We start from the raw sequence: 25,641 nt of genomic DNA, 5'->3' as shown, positions 1-25,641 counted from the left end.
TCAGGGTAACATGCTGGCTTCCATGCTTTTTGCCCTTATGGATAGTATAAACCTTTGAAGAAATGCATTAGTCATGCAGATCTTTCAGTCCATTCTGATTCATTTCCTTTTGGCTATAGAATGAAAGGCTATTGCAGGAGGGAGACAGAGACAGATACAGAGAAAGAGAGAGACAGAGAATAGTTATCAAATGCTTACCTTGTGTGAAATGCAGGAAATACAAATACAAGCAAAAAGAATGTCCCTGTCTTCAAAGAATACCACCGCCCAAAGGGAACTGAAATTGGTAGGGGGTTAGAAAGAATATATCTACTATTAAGGATACTGGGGCCTCCAAGGTGGAAAGAGTGGAAGTCTGAGGTAACATGGTCTGATCTAAGTTTGAAAAAGAGCATTATGGGTAATGTGGGTGTTTTGCAAAATGAAGATATGCACAGCATCTACTATAGTACTTGGCAAATGGTAGTTAAAACATACATCTGAATGGAATTGAATATCTTTTCTTATTAATGTTACAGATAGCATTTGAGTGAATGGATTTTATTGTTGTGTTATTATTATTATGGATAGTTTCCCTCACTTGTAGGAAAAAAATGCTGGGCCTAGGACATGTATTTCTATTGTTATAATGCCCAATGCACCCTTACTCTACCCAGGATTCCATTATTCAGCAACCTGGAACCATTAATTATGATAATTATAAAAATGAGTGCTTAAGCTGGGAGCTGTTTCTCCTCCCCATCCCTTTTTTTAGGCAGTTTTAATTTTACTCTCTGATGGCTGAAAAATGCAAAAACATCCCTCTCAAATCCCTCCCATTTCTATTTCCTCCCTTATATATCTTCATTCTCTTTTTCCCCCCATTTTTCTCCAATTTCCTTCTTTTCTCTCCGATTATTTTCTTCCTTATGCTTCTCTTTCCCTTGAATTTCCTTTTTGTACCTCTTTTTACAAATCCAAAAGGACAAAAGAAGATTATTCCAGTGTATATTCTATTGGATATATGCCAAATCTCTACCAACTCCAAGCCCTAAAGAGCCCTCATGTAATAGATTGCATGATAAGATAGGAGATAAATGCCCAAAACTCTCCAAGAGAGGAGTCATTTACTTCCTCAACCCAGTTTCATGAAAGGATAAGCTTCAGGAAGAAATTCTACCCCGGAAATGACAACATCAGAACTAAATCTATCCAGTTGCTTATGAACCATTGCTTATTTAATGTGTATAAAAGACAGTGGAGAGTGCTCAATTTTGCAATTACAGAAGTTAATATGGCCCCTCTGTGAAGATGGCATAAAATATTATAAAATATATCATTTTTTTGAAATCACAAGGTAAAATTCTAGAAACAAAGGACTCTTTAGAATTGATGACAAATAAAAGAGAAGAGCATCAATAAAAAAGGAGAGGAAAAGAATAGAACGAGGTAAAAGATTTAAAAAAAAAAAAAAAAACAACAACAACCAGCTAATCTCAATAGTATAGCACTTTCTCAAATTAATGTCATTCCCAGCACATGGTTTTGTATTTTTAGCTTGGAGAGGATATGATGCTCGCAGGAAGTTTAAGAAAATAAGCAACAGAAGAAGTGAGGCTGCTGCTCATATTCAAACAGGTAATTAAAACATCATTTGCATGGTTCTACTCTCTATCTTAAAATTTGAGGCAGAACTCAGATTGGTGTTTTAGCCAGAGGGTGACAGGATTTAGAGCTGGAAAGAGTCCATCTAATGTAATTCCACACCCACCCCATGTCATAGATGAGGAAACATTCTCTCCCCTAGCAGATCCTTCCAACAAAAGCAGAAAAAATTGGGGAGTCACTCTTAACAAGATGAATCCCTGAAAACCTAGCTCTCATGACTAAAACTCTGACTCATTTCATTACTGTGTACTAACTCCTTTGGGTTCTTAGAGGGTTAAATATGACATGCCTTTGGTGGCACAGCTTGGCTGGGGCTGCCTGGGAAGTGCCATTCCTGGCTGCTGGGCTCATCATTCCTTCCCTGGCTCCCTTGTCATTTTGATCTTCTACAAAACATCAATGCCTACTGCTGCTGTTAAAGTTGTTCCTGCCAGATTGGTCTATTTCCCTGAACTAAGTCTCCAAGATTTCTCTTCATCTAAAACTGAATATGCCTAATTGAGGGTCTTAAAGAAATAGGCCCTAGGGTGCTACCAGAGTCTCCTAGTGAGCAGGAAATTGGAGACTGAACAGAACATAAGTGACCAGTCCAGTGAACTCAGCAGCAGCAATAAGGGATATTATTTTAGCTACTATCAGCCTGGAAGTAAACTTGAAAAGCCACAATAAATATTTTATGGTATGGCAGGGTAAAGTTCTAGATTTCAGGGCTATAAAAAATAGTCTCCCACTTCCATTGCTTCAGTGAGATCCCTCTATGTTCTAACTGCCTTCTTGACATCTTCATTTACAACCAAAATATTTGGAGGCAAGGGAATAATTTTAAAAATAAATGTATGATTTTAAAACAGACCTTGTTACCCTTTTTGTCTCCTCCCCACCCCCTATCTCCAAAAATTCTGGACCTTCCAACTTCAAAGGGTTAGGAAGAGGAATGTAATTCTACTTACAGAATAAAAAAGGGAGGGTGGAGTTTATACAGCCCCAATCTCCCAACACACACATATACAGACTGTCTCCTTGTTAGAAAGAGATACTGTACTGATTTCTGGTTGGCTAAGAGCCCAACATGTGTTTTAAAATATAAACTTAAAGTTCAGATGTTGGAAATCCACTACAAAGCTCACTTGTCAGTATATAGAAATCATAAGCCAAATTCTACTAAGTTATGAAAACTCAACTGTATATTTTAACTTTGCAGGTTTATTCAGTTATGTCCTTATTGTTATACAAAGGTGCATAGCACATACTTAACTGTAATAATTCTATGGGACTCTATTGTATAGCTGTGTAGTAAATGTCATAGAAGTACATATTTTAAAAATTAAAATTAAAAACCCTAAATGTCTCTAGTGCTCCAATCTTCTTCTATCAAGCCATCTTCAACAGCAAACCTAAGTGAATATATTCTATATGTTTTATGGGATAACCATAGGTACGGGAAGAAAAAAAACAAACAAACTTGTAACTTGGGCAGACTCCTTCTATCATCACCAGTGGATCTCATGACCAACCATCTGGACAAGCTAATGGGTTGAACACAATAAGATGAAATTTAGTGGAAGTAAATGCAAGGTATATTATTTGAGCTAACTTTGCCCCTCAACTATACAAATATAAGATGTTTTAGTTAGGCAACATTTCATGTGAAAAAGAGATTTTAGTGAACTGCAAACTTACTATGAGTCAATAGTAAGAAATGGTAGCCAAGAAATCTAATGAGATTACATTGCTTTAACAAAAAGTATCATATCTACAAGGAAGGAAATTATATTCCTTCTATATTTTGCCCCCAAATATAGTATTATGTTCATGTGTGTAAATCATATATTAAGAGAGATCTTGAAAAGTTAAGAGTATATGTTTCCCCATTAGAAGATCCTTGATAGTAGGAACTGTTTTGCTTCTGTCTCTGAACTACTAGAATAGAACCTGGTACATAGTAGGCAATTAGTAAATGCTTGTTGATTGATTGGTATCTAAAAGAATGTGACCAGGATAATGAGGAGACCTGAAATTAAGCCATAGTCAGGTAAAGTTGAATGAATTGGGAAGGTATAGCCTTGAGAAGAGAGAAGAATCCTATGATATCTGCCTTCCACTGTTGGAAGGGCCATTACAAAGAAGGCTTTTAATGCAAGAATGGGGATCTTAGAAATCATCTCATTTTGTAAATGAAGAAGATGAGTGTATAGAAAGATTGGGTAACACAGATTATAACCAATATACACAGGTTAATAAAGTCAGTCAGGATTCCAACTAGTGACTTTTGATCTAGACCTATTTCACTTGCCTTTAGACAGTAGAACAAAAGCCATAGAGGAAGTTATAGAGAAACAGATTTCAGTTCTGGGCAAGGAGAGCCTGCCTAACAACTAGTAATGTGGCAAAGGGAAATAAGTCAACTATAAAGAGAGTGAGTTTCACATCAAGAGAACTATTCAAGTGAAATCTGATTAGCCACTTATTAAAAATGACATGATGGTGGGTAAAGAAGGTTTTATTCAGGTAGGGGTTAGACTAGATGACTTTGGAGATACCTTTTCCTAAAATTTTATCATTCTAAGTCTTTTTAAATTTTTTTTAAATTTTTATTTATTTATTTTTCATTCTAAGTCTTTTAAGAGATTTTGGTATTCAAGAATAGTGACTAACTGTCATGTAATTTTTGATAAGAAGAGAAGGAGACTGCTAACTTTGCCTCACTTAAATCCAATTCACTTCTAAGTCAAGACATCACCCTCTTGACAATATTGGTCCACTTTGAGAACAAAGAATGAATAACAATTGGGTACCTGCTTGGCCAGTCAACTGTACTAAAAAAGCCATGCAATGACAAATGGCACTTTAGTTGCCTTCTGAAACACCAAGATTAAGAATTAGATTGCCATTTTAGTGTTGGCCCTTCCTTGAACTTATTAGATGTATGACCTTGGACAAAATACTTATTAAATTCTCTCAATTTCAGACTTCTCATATATGTATTGGGGGTAAATATATTTATCCCAGGGTATAAAGATATACTTTAGTTAAAATACTTTGTAGCCATAAAGGCTTACCTATTTAAAGATGAGTAACTTTTGGCAGTAACAAGATATATTTAGGAGAATGGTTTCTGATGTTCTAAGAAAACCAACTTTCATCCAGTAACTTCCTTTTCCTCCTAGGACTGACTGTAGGATCATGGTACTAAAGCTACAAGACACCTCAAACCCATCCAATTGAACAAATGAGGAAATCAAGTGACAGGTCAAAGAAATCAGAAACAGGATTTTAAGCTAGGAGCTCTGAGTAGAGAGCCTACACTTTCTGTTTTACCATGGCTATGACCCTCATTTTTAGATTATATAATATTTTAGTATTTCTCTTAAAGGCCTAATTGATTTTTTGTTTTGTTGGCTTTGCTAAGTGTCACCTTCTAACTATGAATCTCTAAGTATTATTTTGCTCTGTTACATCTCAGAATAACTCAGGTCTCCAGGCAAAGTTGGTCCTTTGCTTTTAAAAGACTCTAGTAGGAGACTAAGAGATGTTATTATAGCATAAAAATATTTCGATGCTTTCTGAGTTTTTTAATTATTATTTTGGAAAACAAACCATTGGATTTGAAATTTAGATGTTGTGGGATTCACTTATTGTATTTCCAATTCTGCCCCCTCCCCCAAATATTTCTTTTTCAATCTTAGTGTCACTAAGATATGCTGTATGTTTTTTAAGGAGTAGTTCTTGAAATTTAGGAAGCATTTGGCTTACATGTTTCTACAGAACAGCGCATATTGAAATTTGTTTTCCTTTCATCTCCTTCCCAATAAAAGCAGCAGTAAGGCTTATCCCTTTAGCTTCCTCAGAACTTCCTTTCAGAATTCCCGACCTATTACAGCACATTCACATACCAGAAACAAGATGCCTTTTCATGCTGTCAACCTTTTTCATCTGAAATGTAAATTAATTCTTGCTGGTGTGCCTTGACAGAGATCAAAGTAGGGGTATTAACCTTATTGGGCCTTCTCCTCATCAGAATCAGTTCCAAGGATTGGGAGGTTGGTGCTAAGAAGTCTATGTTCCCTGTTATCTGTGGCCCTCCTCCAGGCAGCCCTCTGTCTACAAGTCCACATTTCAAAGGCTCTGATTCCTTTTATAAATGACCTTATCATTACTTTAAACTGTGTGGAAAAAAAATGATTTGCCTGAATAATTCTTGAGGGATTATCCTGCTCATTTTAATTGTGGGCCACTTCATTCAGATTCCTGGATATCATTTAAGTGGTTCTGACAGCAAGGGATCCTACAGTGATAGGAAGGGGGAAACACAACTCCTGATTGGAAACCCCTGACTTGCTTACATTGTTCATTTCTGGCCTGTCAGTCTTTGAGGTAGGCCACATTTGCATTTTTAAAATAAACAGATGCCTTTCAAATACATGAGCTGGTGGTCTGGAGATCTCTGTGGGCCCAAACAGTTCACCATCCATTGATCAAATGTTGGAAGAAAAAACAAACTGAAAAAAATACCCAATATACATGAGGATACATTTCCTATGTGTATAATGTTACACCAACAATGAAAGGCTTTTATGAGAAAAAGGAAAGGCAGGGGTGGGGGGGGGTGGAGGGAAAACTTTGGAAAAGTGTAACATTTTATGAATTTCAAACTAAAAAAAAAAGTTTGAATGTCATTTTGGCCAGAAGTCTCTTGTTTTGTTGTATACTTATTTCTTGGTACTATGCTACTCTTTTATGGACCTAGCCCTGGAAAAGGAACAAACTAACCCTTCTAAACACTAAATAATTTAAAAAATATCCCTGAGCAAGAGAAATCAAAATGTATGCGCTACATTTTTAGCGGTAAAATATGAAGGATAAAAGCTGCTGGTTATCTATGGTTTCATTACTGATGGAGCTTTTATTAAAAACCAAAAAATTGCAGAACACTGATAATAGATTAATGTTAAACTAAAAATGCCTATTTTGCTTACTGCATGATAATAAAGCAAGCAGACCAAGATAGACAAAGAGAGTTTATTCTTCTGGGTATTTAAAAAAATTATTATTTTATATATGCACTGGCATTAAAACTGCTCCTATAATTCAACATCTTTTTGAAAATTTAGAATAGCCCAACTAGTGGGCATCAGGGAGAATGAGATAGGAGGGGAAAGACCATCTCATGGATAATATCAATAGTCCCCGGAGTTGTGAAGGGAATTTCAAGTATCCTCTCCCTAGATTTGTTTCTTCAAGCCTTACCCATTTCTATCCCAGCTTATTGCACCACCCCCATGTCTGTCTCCCTCCCCCCCTCAACACACAAATGCGCGCGCACATACACATACACACATGGAAAGTAGAACAGGAAGAGGCAATTGGTTTACAGCACATTCTCATCTAATTGCTTTAGTACTGTGGAAATTTGTTGTTTTCCCCTTCTCCCTGTCTCTGATCTTTCCTTTCCCTCTCCCTCCCTAAAAACCAGATGTTATCAGAATACAACTCAGGCCATTTTCATTGATGGTTGATTCCTCTTCTGGCCAGCTAGAGTTGAGCGTGCTCTAAGGAAACAAACTAGGTAGGCTCTGCATCAGTCAGAGAAAAGTCTGTTTTTTTTTTTTGTTTGTTTGTTTTGTTTTTGTTTTTTTTAATATAATAGCAAGTATATGCTATTGGCAAATCAATGGCCCCTTAAGCTACCAGTTTAACCTATTGCCTATGATCCTTCATTCACTTCTCAAAGTTTAGCCAAACTAATCTATTTTCCCCTCTTACACAGCTATGCCCACCCCATGCCTAGAATTTTCTTCTTCTACAGCTTTACTTCCCCAGAATTTCTACCTTCTTTCAATGCTCAGCTCTAGGGCTACCTCAGAAGGGAAGTCTATCTTGCTCTCCCCAGTTACTTGTATCTTCCCTCAGAAATTACTTTATGTAGATTTTTATTTTGTTTTTAATTTTCCATGGATATATTTTTCTTTCCTCTTCCCTGTAATTCCTTCCTCTTAATCTTTGCCAAGAGAATATAAACTTGAAGGACAATTTCATTTACTTAATTTTCATTTATGTAGTGATTGTTCTCTTCCTTTTCCCCATGTCTTTCTGTCTTTTTAAATTTTTCTTCTCTTTTTCTTTTTTATCTCATTCTTGGGGAAATTTTTGCATATTTCCCTTTTCTGTGGCTTGCACAGTGCCTGGAATACAGCTTAATAAATGGGTGAATAATTATGAATTTCAGTTATTTGGAAGAGGTTGTTATAATTGATCAGGGCTTCCCTAAATGCTGCTTCCAAATGTATAAAGTCCCAACCCACATTAATAATTGCACTATGCTGCATTTTAGGCCAGGTTCCTCATGGACACTTTTTTCCCTAGAAGAATCTGATTTAGTTAATAAGGTATCTAGGAACCTAGTCCTGATTCACCGCTGACTGTAAGTTAAGAGTATAGACTTTTTAATAATGTTTGATGAGCCTTGTCCTTTAAACTACCTTCAGTGAAAAACCTCCAAGCCTTTTCTGCCTTTAAAAGAGATTCTCTTTTTTACACTATTTGTTAGTTTACTATAAGATTTCCATAACATTTGGGACTAGATTTCCAGAAAGAGCACAACAACTGGAGGACTAACATTAACTGTAAGGTAGCTATGTTTAAATTGCTTCCTCAGTTTCTATATTAACAAAGTGGAGCAAATAAAACCTGACCTATCTCAGGGGGACAATGTGTGGAAAGATGAGGTGATATGACTGAAAGTACTTTGGAAGGAGCTACTGTAGAAATCCAAACCCAATATTAATAAGAAAAAGCACTTACCCACATGAAACACACCACAAGCTTAATGATTCTAGTAGGCTAAGAACTGCTATGCACATTTCCTACCCAGAAAATAACTGTGTTCCAAAGAACATATAACCACAAGGTTGACAGGACCCAGATTGTCAGTAAGCATTGCTGACTGGAAGAAGTGAGCAAACTGAGCTGGCCTTAACTAAATCATAGTGTGGCTAATGGCTGGCCCTGTGAAGAAAAAAAAAAGGTTCTTGTTCTCTTTCCCTATGTCTCTCTTTTAAAAATTTTCTTCTCTCCCTCTTTTTTATTTTATTCTTGAGAAAAAATAATAATGATCATATGATAATAGATTTAGAAAGGGAAGGTATCTCAGGGGCTGTTGAGTTATTTTACAGATGAGGAAGCTGAGGCTTGTCCAGAGTTACTCAGCTATTATAAATTTGAATCAGGATTTGAATACAAATCCTCTTGATTAAAAAAAAACAGTAAATACTTTATTCATTACATGAGAAGAAGTTTAATTTTCTCTAAAAGAGATGCATGGCACATTGGAAAGGAGACTGGATTTGAAATATGAGTTTTTGAGTGCTTCTTTTGTCAGTTACTAGTTATAAATCTAGACAAGTTATATATTCTTTTAGGGGTTTTGATTTCTTTATGTGTAAAATGGGGATAATCATATGAAAGATACCTATCTTATAGGATTGCTATGGAGAAAGTTCTTTGTATACCATAAAGAACCATTTTCATGAAGCTTATGTAGAATCTCTACAGGTTTTGACTCACAATAATTCTGAAATTGCCTTAACTGGCCAGCAAGTGACTTAGGCACAAATAATACCATTAAAAGATATTTAATGATGAGAATGAAAATGATATAACCTCAATAGGATAAATTAATTTAAATAAATTATATTTTAATTTAATTAATTAAATTAAATTTAATTTAATAAATAAATTATATATTAAATAAATAAATTATAATAAATAATAATTAATATATATTAATATAAGAATTGACGCAGAATAAAATTAGTAGATCCAGAAGAACCATTTGCATGAGGACCATTATAATATAAAGAAAAATAGCTTTGAAGAATTTCAGATCTCTGATCAATGCATTGAATACTCATGACTTCAGAAAAATGATGAATTATGTCTCCCTTATAGGTAGTAAAAAAGATACTAAAGGTGAAAAATGAATTGTTTGATTTGAATATATGTACGTGAGTATATCTATATATGGACACATTTACACAAATATATATATATACACATATTTGTGTGTGTGTATATACTCATATGTGCATATGTAATGGGGATTATTGAATTATCAGACCCCTTGTGTCCCCATTTGGGATTTTTTTGGCAAAGAAACTGAAATGGTTTGCCATTCCCTTCTCTAGCTTATTTTACAGATGAGGAACTGAGGCAAAAAGGTTTAAATGACTTGTCCAGTGTTACATAACTAGTAAGTGTCTGGGACTAAATTTGAACTCACAAAGATGATTTTCCTAACTCCAGATCCAGTACTCTATCCATTGTGTTACCTAAATCAATGTGTGTGTATGTGTACACATATCTATTTCTAGAGCAGTGAATCTCAAACTTTAGTTCCCAGTATCTTTATAATATTAAAAGTTATTGAGGATTTCTCCAAAGAGTTTTTGTTTATATGGGTTGTAGCTATAGATATTTACCATATAAGAAAGAAAACTTTACTTTAAATTTGTACACCTTTTAAAGGGTTTCAGAGATCCCCAGGACCACAATTTGAAAATGAGAGATTCAGAGACAGAGACAGACAGAGACAGAGAGACAGAGAGAGGGAGGGAAGGAGATACACACACACACACACACACACACACACACACACATACACACACAGAATCATAAAACCCTAACTTTTTTGGTTGGGTTCAGTTAGTAGATAGAGATACTAAAATGAGAAAAATGATATCAATAAAACATTAAAAATACAAAGAAGAAAACAAAAAAGTCCCAGGAGGGAATAGACAAAAATTTTGTTATTGCCTTTTAAAATTTAATAGATACTTCCCAAAAAAGTCAAGCTTTATGTAACAGAAATTAATAGTTTCATGTAAAATCTCTTATCTTGGTACCTCAGGGATATTGTGGATTCAGTTTCAAACCACTATAACAAAGCAAATATCACAAAAATGTGTCACTCAAATTATTTCCCCTGAAACATCTAAAATTTATGTTTATACTATATTATAGTCTATTAAGTGTGCACATCTTGAAAACTACTTTATTTTTATCTATTGATAAAAATTTCAAACCATCATCTGAGCCTTCAATTAGTCATAATTGTTTTGCTGGTAGAGGGTCTTATTTCGATGTTGATGGTGGCTGATTGCTCAAGTGGTGATTGCTGAAACTGGGCAATTTCTTAAAACAAGACAACAATGAAATTTGCCACATCCATTGATTTCTTTTCACTTGAACACTTAGAGGCCATTTTAGGGTTATTAATTGGAGTGATTTCAATATTGTGTCTCAGAGAATAGGGAAGCTAGATGAGAGGGAGAAAAACAAGAAACAGAAGCTTTGTGAAGCAGTCAGAACAGACATTTATCTTTTAAGTTCACCAACTTATATGGACACAGTTTGTGGTGCCTCAGAGCAATTATAATAGTAATATTGATCACTCTTAACCATAACAGATATAATAATAAAAACATTTGAAATATCACAAGAATTACAAAAATGTGACAGAAAAAGAATATGAGCTTACACTGTTGGAAAAATGGCACCCATAGACTTGTTCAACATAGGGTAACACAAACCTTCAATTTGTAAAAAATGCATTATCTGCAAAGCATAATAAATGAAGTTCAATAAAATAAGGTATGCCTTATGAGAAGACCATGTTTGTTGATGTTTGCATTTATAATAAATACAATGTTTAAAAAAGAATAAATAAGAAGACAAAAGTAATACTCTCATAAGCATATACTACAGATTTCTAGACTAAAATAAGGAATTATCAGGAAACCTCACAGTTCTGGCAAGGAGGTATAACATAGTGTCTTCACTACAGGGAATTTTAATTATCTGGACATCTGTTAGCATTCTCTTCCTTTCCTTCTCCCTCTCTGTCTTCCTCTCTCTCTCTCCATCTCTTCCCTTCCCTCCTCTCTCTCTCTCTTTTTCTGCAAGATGACATCTGGATTATATATAGATCTAGCCACCATGCTTCAAGACACTCACAAATTAGATCACATCTAGAATCAGGTGAACAAGATTCAATGGAAGAAGTAGAGATCATGCCATGTAAAAATAAATTGAAAAAAAATAGAAGTTCTTAGCCTGGCAAAAAGAAGGCAGAAAGTATATAATAGATGTCTTCATACATTTGAAGAGTAATCCCATGTGTCATGTAGTTTGGTTCCAAAGGAAAAACCAAGCAACATATATAACTGCAGAGAGGTAGATTTCAGGTACATATATGGGAAAAATTCTAAACAATTAAGACTGACTACAAATGGAAAGAAGGTCTTGGGAAGTCATAGGTTTTCCTTAATTAGAGATCTCAGTGCAATAAATACAGAAAATTTGCTGCAAAAAGATTTCCAAATGCCAATTGAAAATTAAGTTATCTGAAAGAAAAAAACAACAATTTAGGGGTTTTCTTGTAGGGTTACATGCTTTTTATTGTTTTTAAAGACTAATTCTTCTAGTATCCCAAATTGCTAGAAGGGCAACTCACTGTTCAGTCTCATTTTGATAATCAAAGGAGCTTTTTCCTGCTCCATTTCCAACCTGGGCCAATTCACCCTCCTTGGGCAACCAGCTAACCTCTCCATACAATTTATCTTATTAATACCTAATAGCACAGACAGCTGATTTGCTTAGTCCTATTACATATCAGGCTACTAGGTGGCACAGTAGATAGAACAGTAGACTTGGGATCAAGAAGACTCATTTTCCTGAGTTTAGATCCATCTTCAGATACTTATTAGCTGTGTGATTCTGAGCAAATTGCTTAATCCTATTTGCCTCAGTTTCCTCATCTGTCAAGTGAACTGGAGAAGGAAATAGCAAACTATTCTAGTAATTTTGTCAAAAAAATCACAAGTTGGGTCATGAAGAATCACAAGTGACTGAAATGACCCAACACTGCAGAACAGCTCACTTCCAAGTAATCTGCAAACCTCAGCCTTCCCTGTAGCAAGTAGCAGGTATCATATGTATCTGCCATTTTTTTTGCTAAAACAAGAATTTAGGCCATTCATATAGGTCACTTTTTTCTTTGACTTGGGGTATTCTAATGTTCTTTTCCCCCTCACTTGTGACATACTCTACAGTTGGTTTACTCAAAAGTTCATGCGGCAGTTTTATAGCAAAGTCAAAATCTCTAAAATTCAAAGAGTTAAATAACTAGACCTGTTGTCTGCTTATGGGAAGAACCTCTCCCCTAGATAAATGTGATTTAAACATTCCAGATTAACATCATTCTTAACATGTTGTGACTAAGAAGTGAAGGAGTAACATCTGATTGACATCCACTTGGCTACGAGTTCAAATCCCAACAACAGAAGCCATCACCGGATCAAGATTTGATCTTCTGGGACTGTGACGTTTGAGTCATAAACTACATTGTCTGGTGGAGGGAGTGACAGCTGGTAGCCATTCTATTCCACAAAGTTGTGACTTGAAAAGCACAAGCAACAGGAGCCTGCTCATTTCATAATCTTTGAGCCAAGTGCTTAGTGTCAAAACCAGAACTAGTCAGTTATTCAAATTGGTGTGATGAAGCCACCACTTTCGTTGTCAAATATCTCCCCATTTGGTTCTTTTCCAAGCTTGTTTGGAGGCAAGGGCTTCCTATTAAAAGAGAAAAGTTCCAGTTTGAGAAGGTGTCATTGTTATGAAATTGGAGAGGGAAGTAAATAACATCTTTTCATGGAAAAGCAGACTCAACAAAAAATAGCAAGATCTTAGTGCTAAAATTGTTCCCTCACTAATCAATTCTCACAAAATTACACTTACATTTTTTAGTCAATCAGTTGTCTAAAAGACAGTCCAGTATAAAGAGTCAGCCTGGGAGTTTGGGATTATGGGGTTCAAGTCCTCCAGATAATATACAGACAACTATGTGCATACAAGATACATATAGGATAAATAGAAAGTAATCTAAGAAGAAAGGCAATATCAGCTTTGGGGACTGGGAAAAGCCTCCTATAGAAGGTGGGATTTGATCTGGACCCTGAAGGAATCAAGGAAAAGCAGAACAGTCTAGTTCAAGAATAATTTTACTCCTTTCCATATACAGTCCTTCCTAAGAGAGTCAGAACAGAGAATATAGCATAAGAAATAACAAGTAAGCAGGTATAGCTGGGTTTTCACATATATGAAATATGGTAAAATGTTAAACAACTAAAAAGGTAAATAGGACACAACTTGAAAAAAGAATAAAATGCCAAACAGAAAATGTTATATTTGATAAGGAAGTTCTGGAGTTTATTGATCAGAAGTTTATCAACTTGGTCAGAGCTGTGCTTTAGGAAAATTATTTTGATGGCTGAGTGGAGCCCTTGTAACAAGGAGAGAATTGAGTCAGGGAGAGCAGTAAGCAGATGAATGCAATAGAGGCAATGAGTACTATATGAACAGTTTTGTGTTAGTACTTTAAGGTCACATGCAACATAGAAACCACAAATTTTCCCAGAGGGGATTCACATGAAACTAACTTAGGAGAGATTCAAAACAAGGGTAAATATATAGATCAGAACAACTTGGATGGTGATAACAGTCAGAGAAAAATGGAATGATCAAAGTCACAAAGAGCTCACTAAGATCGAAGTCACTAAGGAAGAGAAATAGCTGGAAAATGAAGAATCTAGGAGATCAAACTGTTCTAGTCTGGTTGCAAATGAAGTTTAAAGTCTAAGTTCACCTCTTCCTCCAGCTATTCCATGAAGACCAGGATACCAGCTTTGAACAAAGCCCAAGCCAGAGTAGTCCTATAATCTGGCCCCAGCCTGTCTTTCCATTTGACTTTTCAAAGATTTTTATCACTACTTTCTTATCTGATCTGCTCAAGTACTCTTCCCCCCAAAAATGATTGTAGTTTAGGAACCTGCTATCTCAGACATGAGACCAGAGTACTTAAAATATTAATACATGGTCTTAAGAGGAAATTCTTCCTCTTCCTCTACTTTCTGATCCAGCCAAACCAGTCTTTTATTTGTCCCTCACATGTGTGCCTTTACACTTATTGTCCCTCATGTCTGCAATGCTCTTCTTTCAAATATCCACTTCATTAAGTATCTCTCTTCCTTTAAGATATAGCTCAGGTACCAACTTCTGTATGACTTTTTCTGATCCCTATACCTGTTAATGCCCACCATTCAAATGTATAACTAATTACTTTATACAAAGTTATAGTTATTAACTATATGATGAAATATATATATGTGTATATATACATATACTTGTTTTCCTTTTAGAATGTAAGCTTTATTGTGAAGAGGAATTATTTCATTCTTTGGACTTGTATCCCCAGTGTTTAACACAGTGCTCTGCATATGGTGGATGCTCATTGAATACTTTTTCATAGTTTGATTGATTCAAGTACAGAGGGTTTGACTTCAGTGAAGGCTATGAATCTGGGACCAGGATCAAACTAAAAATGCCTTTACAAAAATTATAAAAGCCTTATTTGGGACTTAAAGGGGATGATTTGAATAATTATTGAATTAATTCAAATCATTAATGACCATGAAAATAACTTAAGAGGTTGATATTTAAAGAGAGAAAAAGGGGCCATGTTTCCAAATCTTTTTCTAAGCCATACTTCAAAAGTATTTGCTCGTTGTATTGCTCAATAGTTGGTATCTTTTTGTTCTGATATGATGGACATCAACTAGCTGTCATTAAAGCCAGAAACTGATCAGGCTTCTTGTGTAATCAGTAAACAGTAGTTATGGAGTGGAAGGCTGAAAGTTTTATACCTATTCTGTGTACGCTTTCTCTGGCAAATGGAGTTGGTGGCTTTTGCCAATATTATTATCAAGGGAAGAAAGATTACCTTTCCTAGATCATCATCCTTGGATAATGAATGAAATCCACGAAAACAGTGTCATTTATTGAAAACAATGTCTGTTTCTGTCTACAGGTGGGTCACTGAAAATTAGTTCAGATCAGGGCGGGCTGTCTGTTAGAAGAAACTGATCTGTCAAATCCCCAAAGAGCCAAGTTTATTTTAGAAGTCAGAAAGCCCATCTTTCTCTTTCTTTTTGTAAGAGGAGGTTGAACAGGGATTCTCTGATTAACTGAGTCCCCCTAACCTGCACTTTTATCAAGCAGGTTGGGAGAACTCAATCAAGATTAATGTCTATGCTCAATTTCCCACTACATATTTATGAAGGGTAAGGAACAAGAAAGAGAGCAAAGCTTCAATGAGTTTTTAAAGGAATATATTTTATTTTGCTTCCTTTTCTCTTTTCCTTTCTTTAATTCTCCTTCCCAAATCCAATCAGGTCTACTTCATTTCCCTTTCCTTTCTCCATTGTGCTCTCCTACTATCATCTCAAAAAAAGAAAATCCTTTTTATCATAATATCATCCAAATATATAATCCTTTAACTTTTCATGGACTTTTACATGCATTCTTTCATCTGATTTGGAACAATTCCTTTTCTTCAAAAACATGATTGTAGGCTCAATAGTAATAGTATTTATATAGTATTTTTAAGGTTTTCAAAGTGCTTTACAAATTTTACCACATTTTATCACCACACCAATTCTGAGATTAGGCACTACTATGTACCATTTAGCATATGAGAAAACTGAGGTAAAGAGTTCAAATGAGGGGCAGCTAGGTGGCACAGTGGATAGAGCACCAGCCTTGAATTCAGGAGAATCAGAGTTCGAATCTGGTCTCAGACACTTAACACTTCCTAGCTGTGTGACCCTGGGCAAGTCACTTAACCCCAGCCTCCCCCCCCCCAAAAAAAAAAAAAGTTCAAATGACTTGCCTAGAATCACTTGGCTAGTAAGTCTAAAGTCAGATTTGAATGAAGTTCTTCCACCTGCAGGCAGCTAGGTGGCTGTATGGAGTGTTCAGAGAGGACTAGCATTTCTGGGGAGAGAGCTTGCCAATCCCTTTTCAGAGCTGCTTATTTGTCTTTGGTCTCCATCTTCATCCATTTCTCACCTGTGGCTCCAAAAAGCTGAAGCAATCATGGTGGCCACACCCCAGTAAAACTCTCTCCCCATGATAAATGAGAACAATATGTTCCAATGACTATGAAGGTTGTTGAAGCAGATACTATGGAGCACCTAGAGCTTGGTGACATCAAAGATGCCAAGGTCATCCCCTGTATCCCAATCCATCTCCTTTAGTCTTGACTTTGCAACTCTGCCTCATTTAAATAACAATTCATACACAAGTTAAGATATCATCCCCATGACTATTACTGCTCCCTTTTGAAAACAAAGGACTAACAAAGTTAAGTGGCTCAGAAGGCTCATCTTCTCAAGTTCAAATTTCCTCATCTGTAAAATGAATTGGAAAAGGAAATAGCAAGCTATTTTATTATCTTTCCAAAGAAAACCTCAAATGGGATTGCAGAGAATCCAACAAGACTGAAAATAACTGAACCACAAGAACAACTTCCTTGCCCTGAGTCCAGTTCTCAATCAATTGTGCTACCCAGCACAATTATGGCATCGCACCATACTATGGCATGGCTACAAATAACAAAGATTAGAATATAGTAAATGGAGTAAAGGGAAAAAAGTATTAGAAAAATGATAAGGAAGATGAGAAATTTTTGCAGAGGAAGGCTATTTATTACATTATGAGGTCCTTAAGAAAAGAGAGTGAGGTTTTTTTGTCCTTTTTATATCCCCATCACTTAGTACATACAATGTCTGGCATTTAGCAAGCACTTAATAGATGTTTGTTGCCTTGATATGACTTGAAAAGTATGCACCTAAGTCTTGAAAAGTATGAAAAAGTCTAAGATACATCACAGAGTTAGATCCTGGAGACCCCCAAAGGTAGGTGGAAGAGGGGTGAATTCTATGCATGGTAATATAGACAAAGGTATACAGGTGGAGAAGTAAATGGTCCAAGAAATAGTAATTTGTGAATTTGAGCATTTGGGGAACTTTCCCATTGCTGGGGATTCCTTCTTTTCTTTGAACTCTATGCAGGACTTCTTCCAGAGAAATGAAAAAATGCCTAAGCCAAGTATGTGTCTCTGATTTACAAAGTTCTTCTCAATGCTTACCAGATTATTGAACAAAGCTTTCTCCTAGTTGTATATATTATGAATCTATTAGATTTTTGACATTCCTAGGAGAGACCTCATTTGAAAAAAAGTTTTCAGGGATGCATTTTCTCTTACTAAATCAAATGCTTTTAAAAAATCAATAAACAATAGACACAAAATATAATTAGTCATTTTGTGATTGCGAAGATGTGAGGATAATAGTTGACAAAAACCTATGCTTTTCTTTCTTACATTTTTCATTAGGTTCTTTTCATAAATATTTTACAAAGATGTGAAAGTTGACATCAGTAAATAGTTTTTACATCTTCTTAGTTGACTACTTTTGGTAATGAAAACCCTCTACCATACACAGTCTTTTCCATTCTTTTAGAATCTCCCCCACTTTGAAATATATTGGGAAAAAATTGAATGCTTTTAAATCTTTAAATTCTATGGCCTCCAGGAGAGATTTCTTCTTTGCATTTTTGGTCAGGTCTACACACTTGATTTTCCAAAGTTAATTTTTTAAAGTATTACTGCCAATTCTTTACTTAGTACATTAGGTACTGAAAGAGTAGAGCCTAAATGTAGTGGTTCCACTATGGCTGCCAATGAAAATAGAACACAAGACAAATATTTACAAGTCTAAACCATTTCATTCATCTGTATCTCTCTCTATATGAATATAGGTATAAATGCATATTTATATATGTATTTATAAATATTATGGTTCTTCTGTCTCCATTTCATCTACAAAGAATGATCTGGTTTAGCTAGATAGAATACTAAGGTCTCTAGAAAGACTTTCCCTTTAACCCCCTTGGAGTATATTTTGAAATTCATAGTCATCTACAGTAACTCCCTTAAAGTTTTATAAATTTCACTTACTTTGGACATTAAATATTTGCTACATAAATTAATATCTCAATTTAAAAATTTTCTTTCTACTAATTAATGTCAATTAAGCTTCTTCAAGAAATGAAGATAAAAATCAAGTCTTAATTTTTATCCATTTTCCTTTTTTTTTTTAGAGTGGGCAGCTTGCTTTAACAGGCCATATTGATTGTAATTGATAACAGTATCTCCTCATCTTTGTTTTTTTCTCACAATTTAATATTTACTTTGACTTTTGCCATAATATCACAGAGTTCTGTTCCAATATCTTATTAAGGAATTTAGGTTCTCAAAGCCAATGGAGTCCAAGTAATGGTATGTCCTGCCATGCTAGAAAAGCTTTCAGGAAGGTCTTAGAAATAGGACCTGCTTTTTACGGACCAGATTAGCTAAATATGGGAGTCTAACCACTAACTAGGAGTCTAACCACTTGGTAACAAAGAAAAAAGTACTATGATCCAACCTTCTTTTGTGTCATTTAAATCAATGAGTATTCACATAGATATCTTATGTTGGAGGACTTTATTAAGTTCCTCACATGAAATTATCTGTGTCTTCATTCTCTGAAACACAAAATAGTATGTGCACTGAAATTGTTTTCATGGTGGTCTGTTTGTTTATGCTCATGGAGGGATACTACAAATCCAGATCATCAAGTAATTCATGAAATCATGTTTCTTGTTGTTTGTCTTTATATATATGATGGAGCAAATTTTCCCAATTTCTTTATTTGTTTCTCTGAGAAAAACCTGAATCACCCTCAAAAGTTGCATTTTGCCACAAATTTTAATGTTTCATCCTTGGTTTATTTATAGTGAAAAATATCAACCTGGAATTATGAAGGTAGAATTTACAGCTTGAAGGACTGTTGAAGGCATATTGTTTAATCCCTTCATTTTTTCCCTTTTTTATACCCCCCTCATTTTATAGATGAAGAAACTGATGTCCATGGAGGTTTTAATTTACCCAAGATAAGGCAAATAAGTGACAGAACCAGGACTCAAACCTAAATTTTCTAACTCCAAATCCAAATGTTGTTTCTGTAATAACTAATACTAATATCTTTCTTTAGTTGTATATCAATTCCTTGGTCACTTGAAAGAGTCCTCCTTCCTTGGACAGATTTTATAGTTTGGTTCTGGGTAATATAAGTTAAGAAAAAAATTGGCAAACAGGAATGCACCTATGGTTGGGCAACCAAAATGGCAAAGGTGGTACCAAGTCAGAATTGGTTGAAGGAAGTACAAATATTTAATCTAGAGAAGAGAATATTTGAGAGGAGAAGAGATGATAACTAAGTGGGTATTTGTAAAACTGTCATGTGGAAGAAGGATTAAACTTTTTGTGATTGGAAACAGTAAGCCAAATTTAGGTTTAATTTAAGGAAGATACTTCCCAACTACAGCTTTCCAAGAATTGAGAGGACCTGGTAGATATTGGCTTCCCCCTAAAAATTTTTCAAAGAAAGGCTGACTGGTTATAGATTAAGTATATATATATATATGTTTTCAAGATTTTGAAGCACTTTACATCTTGGCATCTTCTTGCCTTTTTAGTCATTTTAGACTTTATTTTTTAAGATTCTTTCCTTCTTTCTGTTCCTTATACATAATATTCAGTCTTCTCATTCTGCACCTTTTTACTGGTCATCCCCCACACCTGAAAGTAACTCAACTCTAACTATCTTAGCAAGGCTGGTCCTCAGGTAGGAGAATTCTTGATTTAGAATCACAGAATCACAGAATTCTTGAATTAGAGAATTGAAAAGGATATTAGGGGCTTTGTACTTTAACCTTTACATAAAAGGAATCTTTCTTTAACATAATCTAACAAGTAGTTATCCAGCTTCTGCTTGAAGACCTCCAAGCAGTCTTTTCTTCTGGAGGCAGCTATATAAAGAAGTGGATAGAGGAAGAACTTGAGCTTTTTGGCTGGCACCATCATATTTCAGTGATTTGTTAAATATTCATATAAAAAGAATGAGGTTGAAGCAAGGGACATTATTCATGTTCTTTCAGTCTTTTTGCAAACATGGTATTTCGTTTGCCTGTTCATATATGTGAATCTCTAAGAAGAATGATATTTTAGGTACTGAAGGTATAGACATAGTTCAGTAGTGAATGTCCTATATATTTCCACAAAGGAGTTGGTTTATAATGCTATTCAACATGCTATGGGTATTATTATAAACAAAGAAGATAAGGGCAATAGAATTAATGTGAAGTTGGAACATACTCTTAAGATTTGAGCTACCTTTATGGAAATATATTTTGCATGATTGCACATATATAATCTATATCAAATTACTTACTATTTCAGGATATGGAGAAGGGAGAAAAGGAGGGTGAGAATTTGGAACTCAAAAATTTTAAAGCATATGCTAAAAATTGGTTTTTTATACCTGCAACTGGGGAAAGAACATTAAAAAGAGAGAGAGAGAGAGAGTAAAGCTAATTTCCTGAAGCATGTGAAAGAAAATAATCAGATGAAGGAAATCTAAGAAAAAGATTCCTGTGTTTGACTAAACCATCTGTTTGCTCCATCCAGAGAAGCAAACTTTTTGAGAATGAATGGCAAGAAATCTGAACTATTGAAGCCCATCCCCTACGAATTTATGGACTGAAATAGTTGTAAAATAATAACGATTTATTTAAGATATTATGATAAAATTATAAGATTTAATTTCCATCAATAAGATTAAAAATAAGATAAAAATATAAAGATAAAATTTAAGGTAAAAAAAAGATCATGAAAGAAATGCAGTAAGACTTGAATTCAGGTCTTCCTAGTACCAAGACTAACTCTATCCACTATATTAAGTTATCTCTTAGTTCCTTGTTTACATGCTGACATGATTCCCCAAATGCTAATTAATCTTATTAACCCCATTTAGTCCAGGTACATGCAGCCATAGAGCCTTGTCTTCAGTAAAATCCATTTTTACTATACTTTCTGCATGGCCTTGGCTCAATAATTGGGGGGTAGGGGAAAGGGGAGAGAAGTGCATTTGTTATTTAAGTAAATAACCATTTGATCTGAGCATTTTGTTACTTAAGACCATAATTTCTCTTCATAACTTAATTTCTGCAGACCAGTTAATAGTCCTTTAACCCAGATATTCATTTGAAATTTATTAAGAGAGTCACCTAAATCATCTTTTAGCCAAAATATGCTTTGGTTCCTCATAATTCAGTCCCTTTGGTCTGTTTGTTTGGCTCTGAGTTTCCCAGACTAGCATACCAGGCCTAGAACATTTTCCAAAGATTAACTAAAGTTGTTTTGACCACATTTGGAATTGCTTGAAATTCAGTGATCTTATGTTTCAACCTGAAATCACATCTTTTGTTTATTCATTTGTCTTTTTTTTTTCTTTTTAACCCTAGCCAAAATACCTTTCTTTACTTTTAAGACAAAACTAAGAGAAACTGGGGAAGAGTAGACTTCTTAACTTATATTAAAAAGATTCCATGGAGATCTATAAGATTTCTTAAACTTCAAATAATTCTCTTAAGTCAATATTTTGATGACTGAAGTGTAAATGAATCAGAAACATGAAATAAGTTTTCTCCTCAATTATACAGAGCTTTTAAAATGAACAGAACCAGGAGTTTTTTTTTTTTTTTAACATAGAGAAAGAGTAGCTGGAAGCCTTTGGACAATTTCCTCCCCCCCCAAAAAAAGAAAAAGAGAATTATAACCCTCTTTTTTTAATTATGAGTTATGACATTTTTGTATCTGGAAGCCTAAGTAACATCTTTTTTTTAAAGCATCTTCCTGGAGCTTTAAAAGTATTTATCTTTTTAACAAGTCTGTTAATGAACTGTTGTTTGCCTCTTTAAATAGTGGAAATCCCCTAAAAGGTATTAGCAAAAATTTTCCATCTAAGCTTTATATGAAAAAAGATCATTCATTATACCTTAATTGTGAGACTTAGTTCATGGTACCTCATCAAGTGAGGACAGTAGGATCAAGAATCCAAAAGGAGTCACTAAAGACCCCTCCCTTTTTTTCCCTTAAAGATGAGGAAGCTGATGTTCAGAAAGAAAAAGAAATTGCCCAGTGTCCCATAGGTAGTAGGAATAGTAGTGAGGAAAATAATTAATTTTTGGCTTGGGGATGGATTGCTTGGTGGAAAAGGCACTGACAGAGAATCTAGCTCTGACCTAGGGCCTTTAACACCTAAATGACCAAGATTAAACAATTTAAACTCCAGAACTATGACCTCCTCACCTGTAAAATGAGAAAGTTGCCCCAGAAGTCCATGAAGTCTTTAGGCCCTCAATTGCATAAACCTTCATTGAAGCATTGATCAATATAAAAACAAAGAACCCCTTAGACCTCTATGATAAAGCAGTTTGGTTGTCAAGACAACAATTTTTAAAAATAAATATATTCTTATTTATTTTCTTAAATATTTTCCAGTTCTATTAAAAAAAATTTAATGCTCACTTTAAACAGTTTTAAGATTCAAATTCTCTCCCTCCCCCAGCCCTTCCTTCACCCCTTGAGAAGGCAAATAATATGATATCAATTATACATGTGAAGTCATGCAAAACATATTTCCATATTAGAATGTTGCAAAAGAAAACACCACAAAAACCCCCTCTGCACTCAGAATTCAAGACAATCATTTTTAAAAGGGTCACTTGATCTCTTTTGAACTCAGTTTTCTGGTTTTTAAGATGAGAGAAGTTCAACTACAAAAATGCTTCAAGTTGCTCCTAGCTTTAATATTCCATTATTCCAACTTGGAGATGCAGAAAATGGAGGTGTCTTATTGGAAATTTTAAAATATTCAGGCTAGCAGTGAAAGAGGAAAAGGAAAGAAGATATATCTAGATTTTCCTTTGTTCCCCAGCCTTTTGAAAGTTTTATGACTGGGATTGATAAGGAAAGAATCCTCAGATAGAAATTTAATAGGCTATAAGATTTATATTTGCTTGTTATTGTTGTGCAGCTATTTCTAACTTTTCATGATCCCTTTTGGTATTTTCTTGGCAAAGATACTGGAGTGGTTTGCTATTTCCTTCTCTACTTCATTTTATAGATGAGGAACTGAGGGGGAAAAAAAGTGAGTTGAACGGAGCCTCACAGCTAGGAAGTATTAAGTATCTGAGGCCAAATTTCAACTCAGGACCTCCTGACTTCAGAGGCTGTGCTGTATCCACTACACTATCTAGTTGCCCCTCTAATAGAGCTTCAACACAGACAAAGAAAGTGGATGAGGGGCCCTAAAAACTCTTCTACCAAAGAATGCCTCTTATCCTCTACATTACTTGAAATTTCCATCATTAAGGTCCTTTGGATTGAGGTATTATGTCTCCAGAAAGGTCCTGTTCTATTATTACTATATTATAAGAATAATACAATGTGGCTGTACCAATATGAAATCCAGAGTCCTGTACTTTGATGAAGTCATCAAGGTTCAGTGTCTTGGCTGTAAAGTTTGTTAGTTTAGAAACTTAATTTTAAAAATTCACTTGTGGGGATCAGTCTCTGGGGAAATGAGTTATCCTTTTCAAAATTACAAACCAGAATACCAAAATATTAAATCACAATATAATATATCCTGGTCCTCAAACCAGGACTGGTCATCTCCACAGGGCAATCTTTTTCTGGTGAATTAGTTTCTTCAGGAATCCATGTTACAGACTAAGGGGGGAAATTGAGTATTTTAAAGATATTTCTATTAAATTAACTTAACCTGATGAATTTTTCTTCTATGTTCTATAGATATTTCTAAGAAATTAGAATGGAAGATTTATCCAGAACTAGAGTTCCTCTTCCCTACTGTTATTTCTGGCAAATTCTAACTCCCCTGGTTATCCTTTCCTATATTCCGTTAAAATCACCATCCTTCCCTCACACCACCCTCAATTTCCATAGACTTTCTTGTAGGTGAACTTTCAGATTATCTTTACTGGTAACCCATTACTTTATATTGATCACTTCCTGATTATGTAGAGGAAGGCTCTCATCCGTTACTGTAACTGCCCCTCAGGCTTCTGTCCTGGTTCCTCTTTTCCCTCCCTCCCACTTCACTTGGTGATCTCATCAGCTCCCACGGATTAAATGATCATCTCCATGCTGATAGTTTTCAGATGTACTTATCTAATCCTGACCTCTCTGATAACCTCTAGTGTCTTACTTCCGGTTGTTTTTTAGATATCTCAGAATAGATGTCTAGTAGACATTTTAAACTTAACATGTCAAAAATGGACCTTTTTATCTAACCCCCTAAGCCTTCTCTCTCTCCTACCATACCTATTTTTGTAGACTATAACACCATCCTTACAGTTCCTTAAGTTCATAACCTGGAAGCCATCCTAGACCATCACTAATTCTTACACTTCATGTCCAATCTGTCACCAAAGCCTTTTGATTTCACATTTGCAACATCTTTTGAATAAACCCATCACCTCCTCTCTTCTGACATGGACACTGCTCTAGTGTAGGTCCTGGTTGCTTCAAATCAATATTATTATAATAGCGTCCTGGTGGATCTTTCTGTCTCAGTTCTTTCCTCCAATCTACTTCTATTCAGTCATTAAAGTGATTTTCTTAAAGCATAGGTCAGATCATGTCACCCACCCCCCTACTCAATAAACTCCAGAGGTTTTCCATTGCCTCTAGCATAAAATATGGCACATTCTATTTGGCCTTCAAAGACCTTTGTGCTCTAGCCCCATCCTGCCTTTTCAGTTTTCTTATTACTCATTTCCTCCCCCACACACTTCTATCTAGTAATGCTGGTCTTCTGGCCATTCCTCAAACAAAACACTCCACCTTTCATGTCCAGGAATTTTTTCTCACTGTTCCCAATGCCTTGAATGCTTTCTCTCCTCATTGCAAATTACTCATTTCCTTATCTTCCTTTGAGTGGAAACTAAAATTCCATCTTTTCCTGAAAGCCTTCCTTATACCCTCTTAATACAAAATTAAGTGCCTCTTCTCTATTAATTATTTACTATTTTTCCTGCATACATCTTGCTTTTTTTTAAATCCATTTATTTACAGGGTAGTTTCCCAATTAGATTGTAAGCTCCTTGAAAACATAAATTGTCCTTTTTTTTCTT

The 25,641-nt window shown here is 35.0% G+C and overlaps 1 protein-coding gene across 1 annotated transcript in view; it reads left to right on the top strand.

Moving 5' to 3' along the window:
• The window catches only part of MYO3B (myosin IIIB), a 679,546-nt gene that overhangs the window by 443,279 nt on the left and 210,626 nt on the right, over window positions 1–25,641 (top strand). The window contains exon 29 of the mRNA XM_074302208.1: window positions 1,537–1,617. Coding sequence (XP_074158309.1) covers window positions 1,537–1,617 — 81 coding nt within the window. The remainder of the gene's footprint in view (window positions 1–1,536; window positions 1,618–25,641) is intronic.

Source organism: Sminthopsis crassicaudata, chromosome 3 (assembly GCF_048593235.1).
Source record: "Sminthopsis crassicaudata isolate SCR6 chromosome 3, ASM4859323v1, whole genome shotgun sequence".
Taxonomy (NCBI): domain Eukaryota; kingdom Metazoa; phylum Chordata; class Mammalia; order Dasyuromorphia; family Dasyuridae; genus Sminthopsis; species Sminthopsis crassicaudata.
The sequence above is the reverse complement of the archived record's forward strand: the minus strand, read 5'-3'. Positions and strand labels throughout refer to the sequence as shown.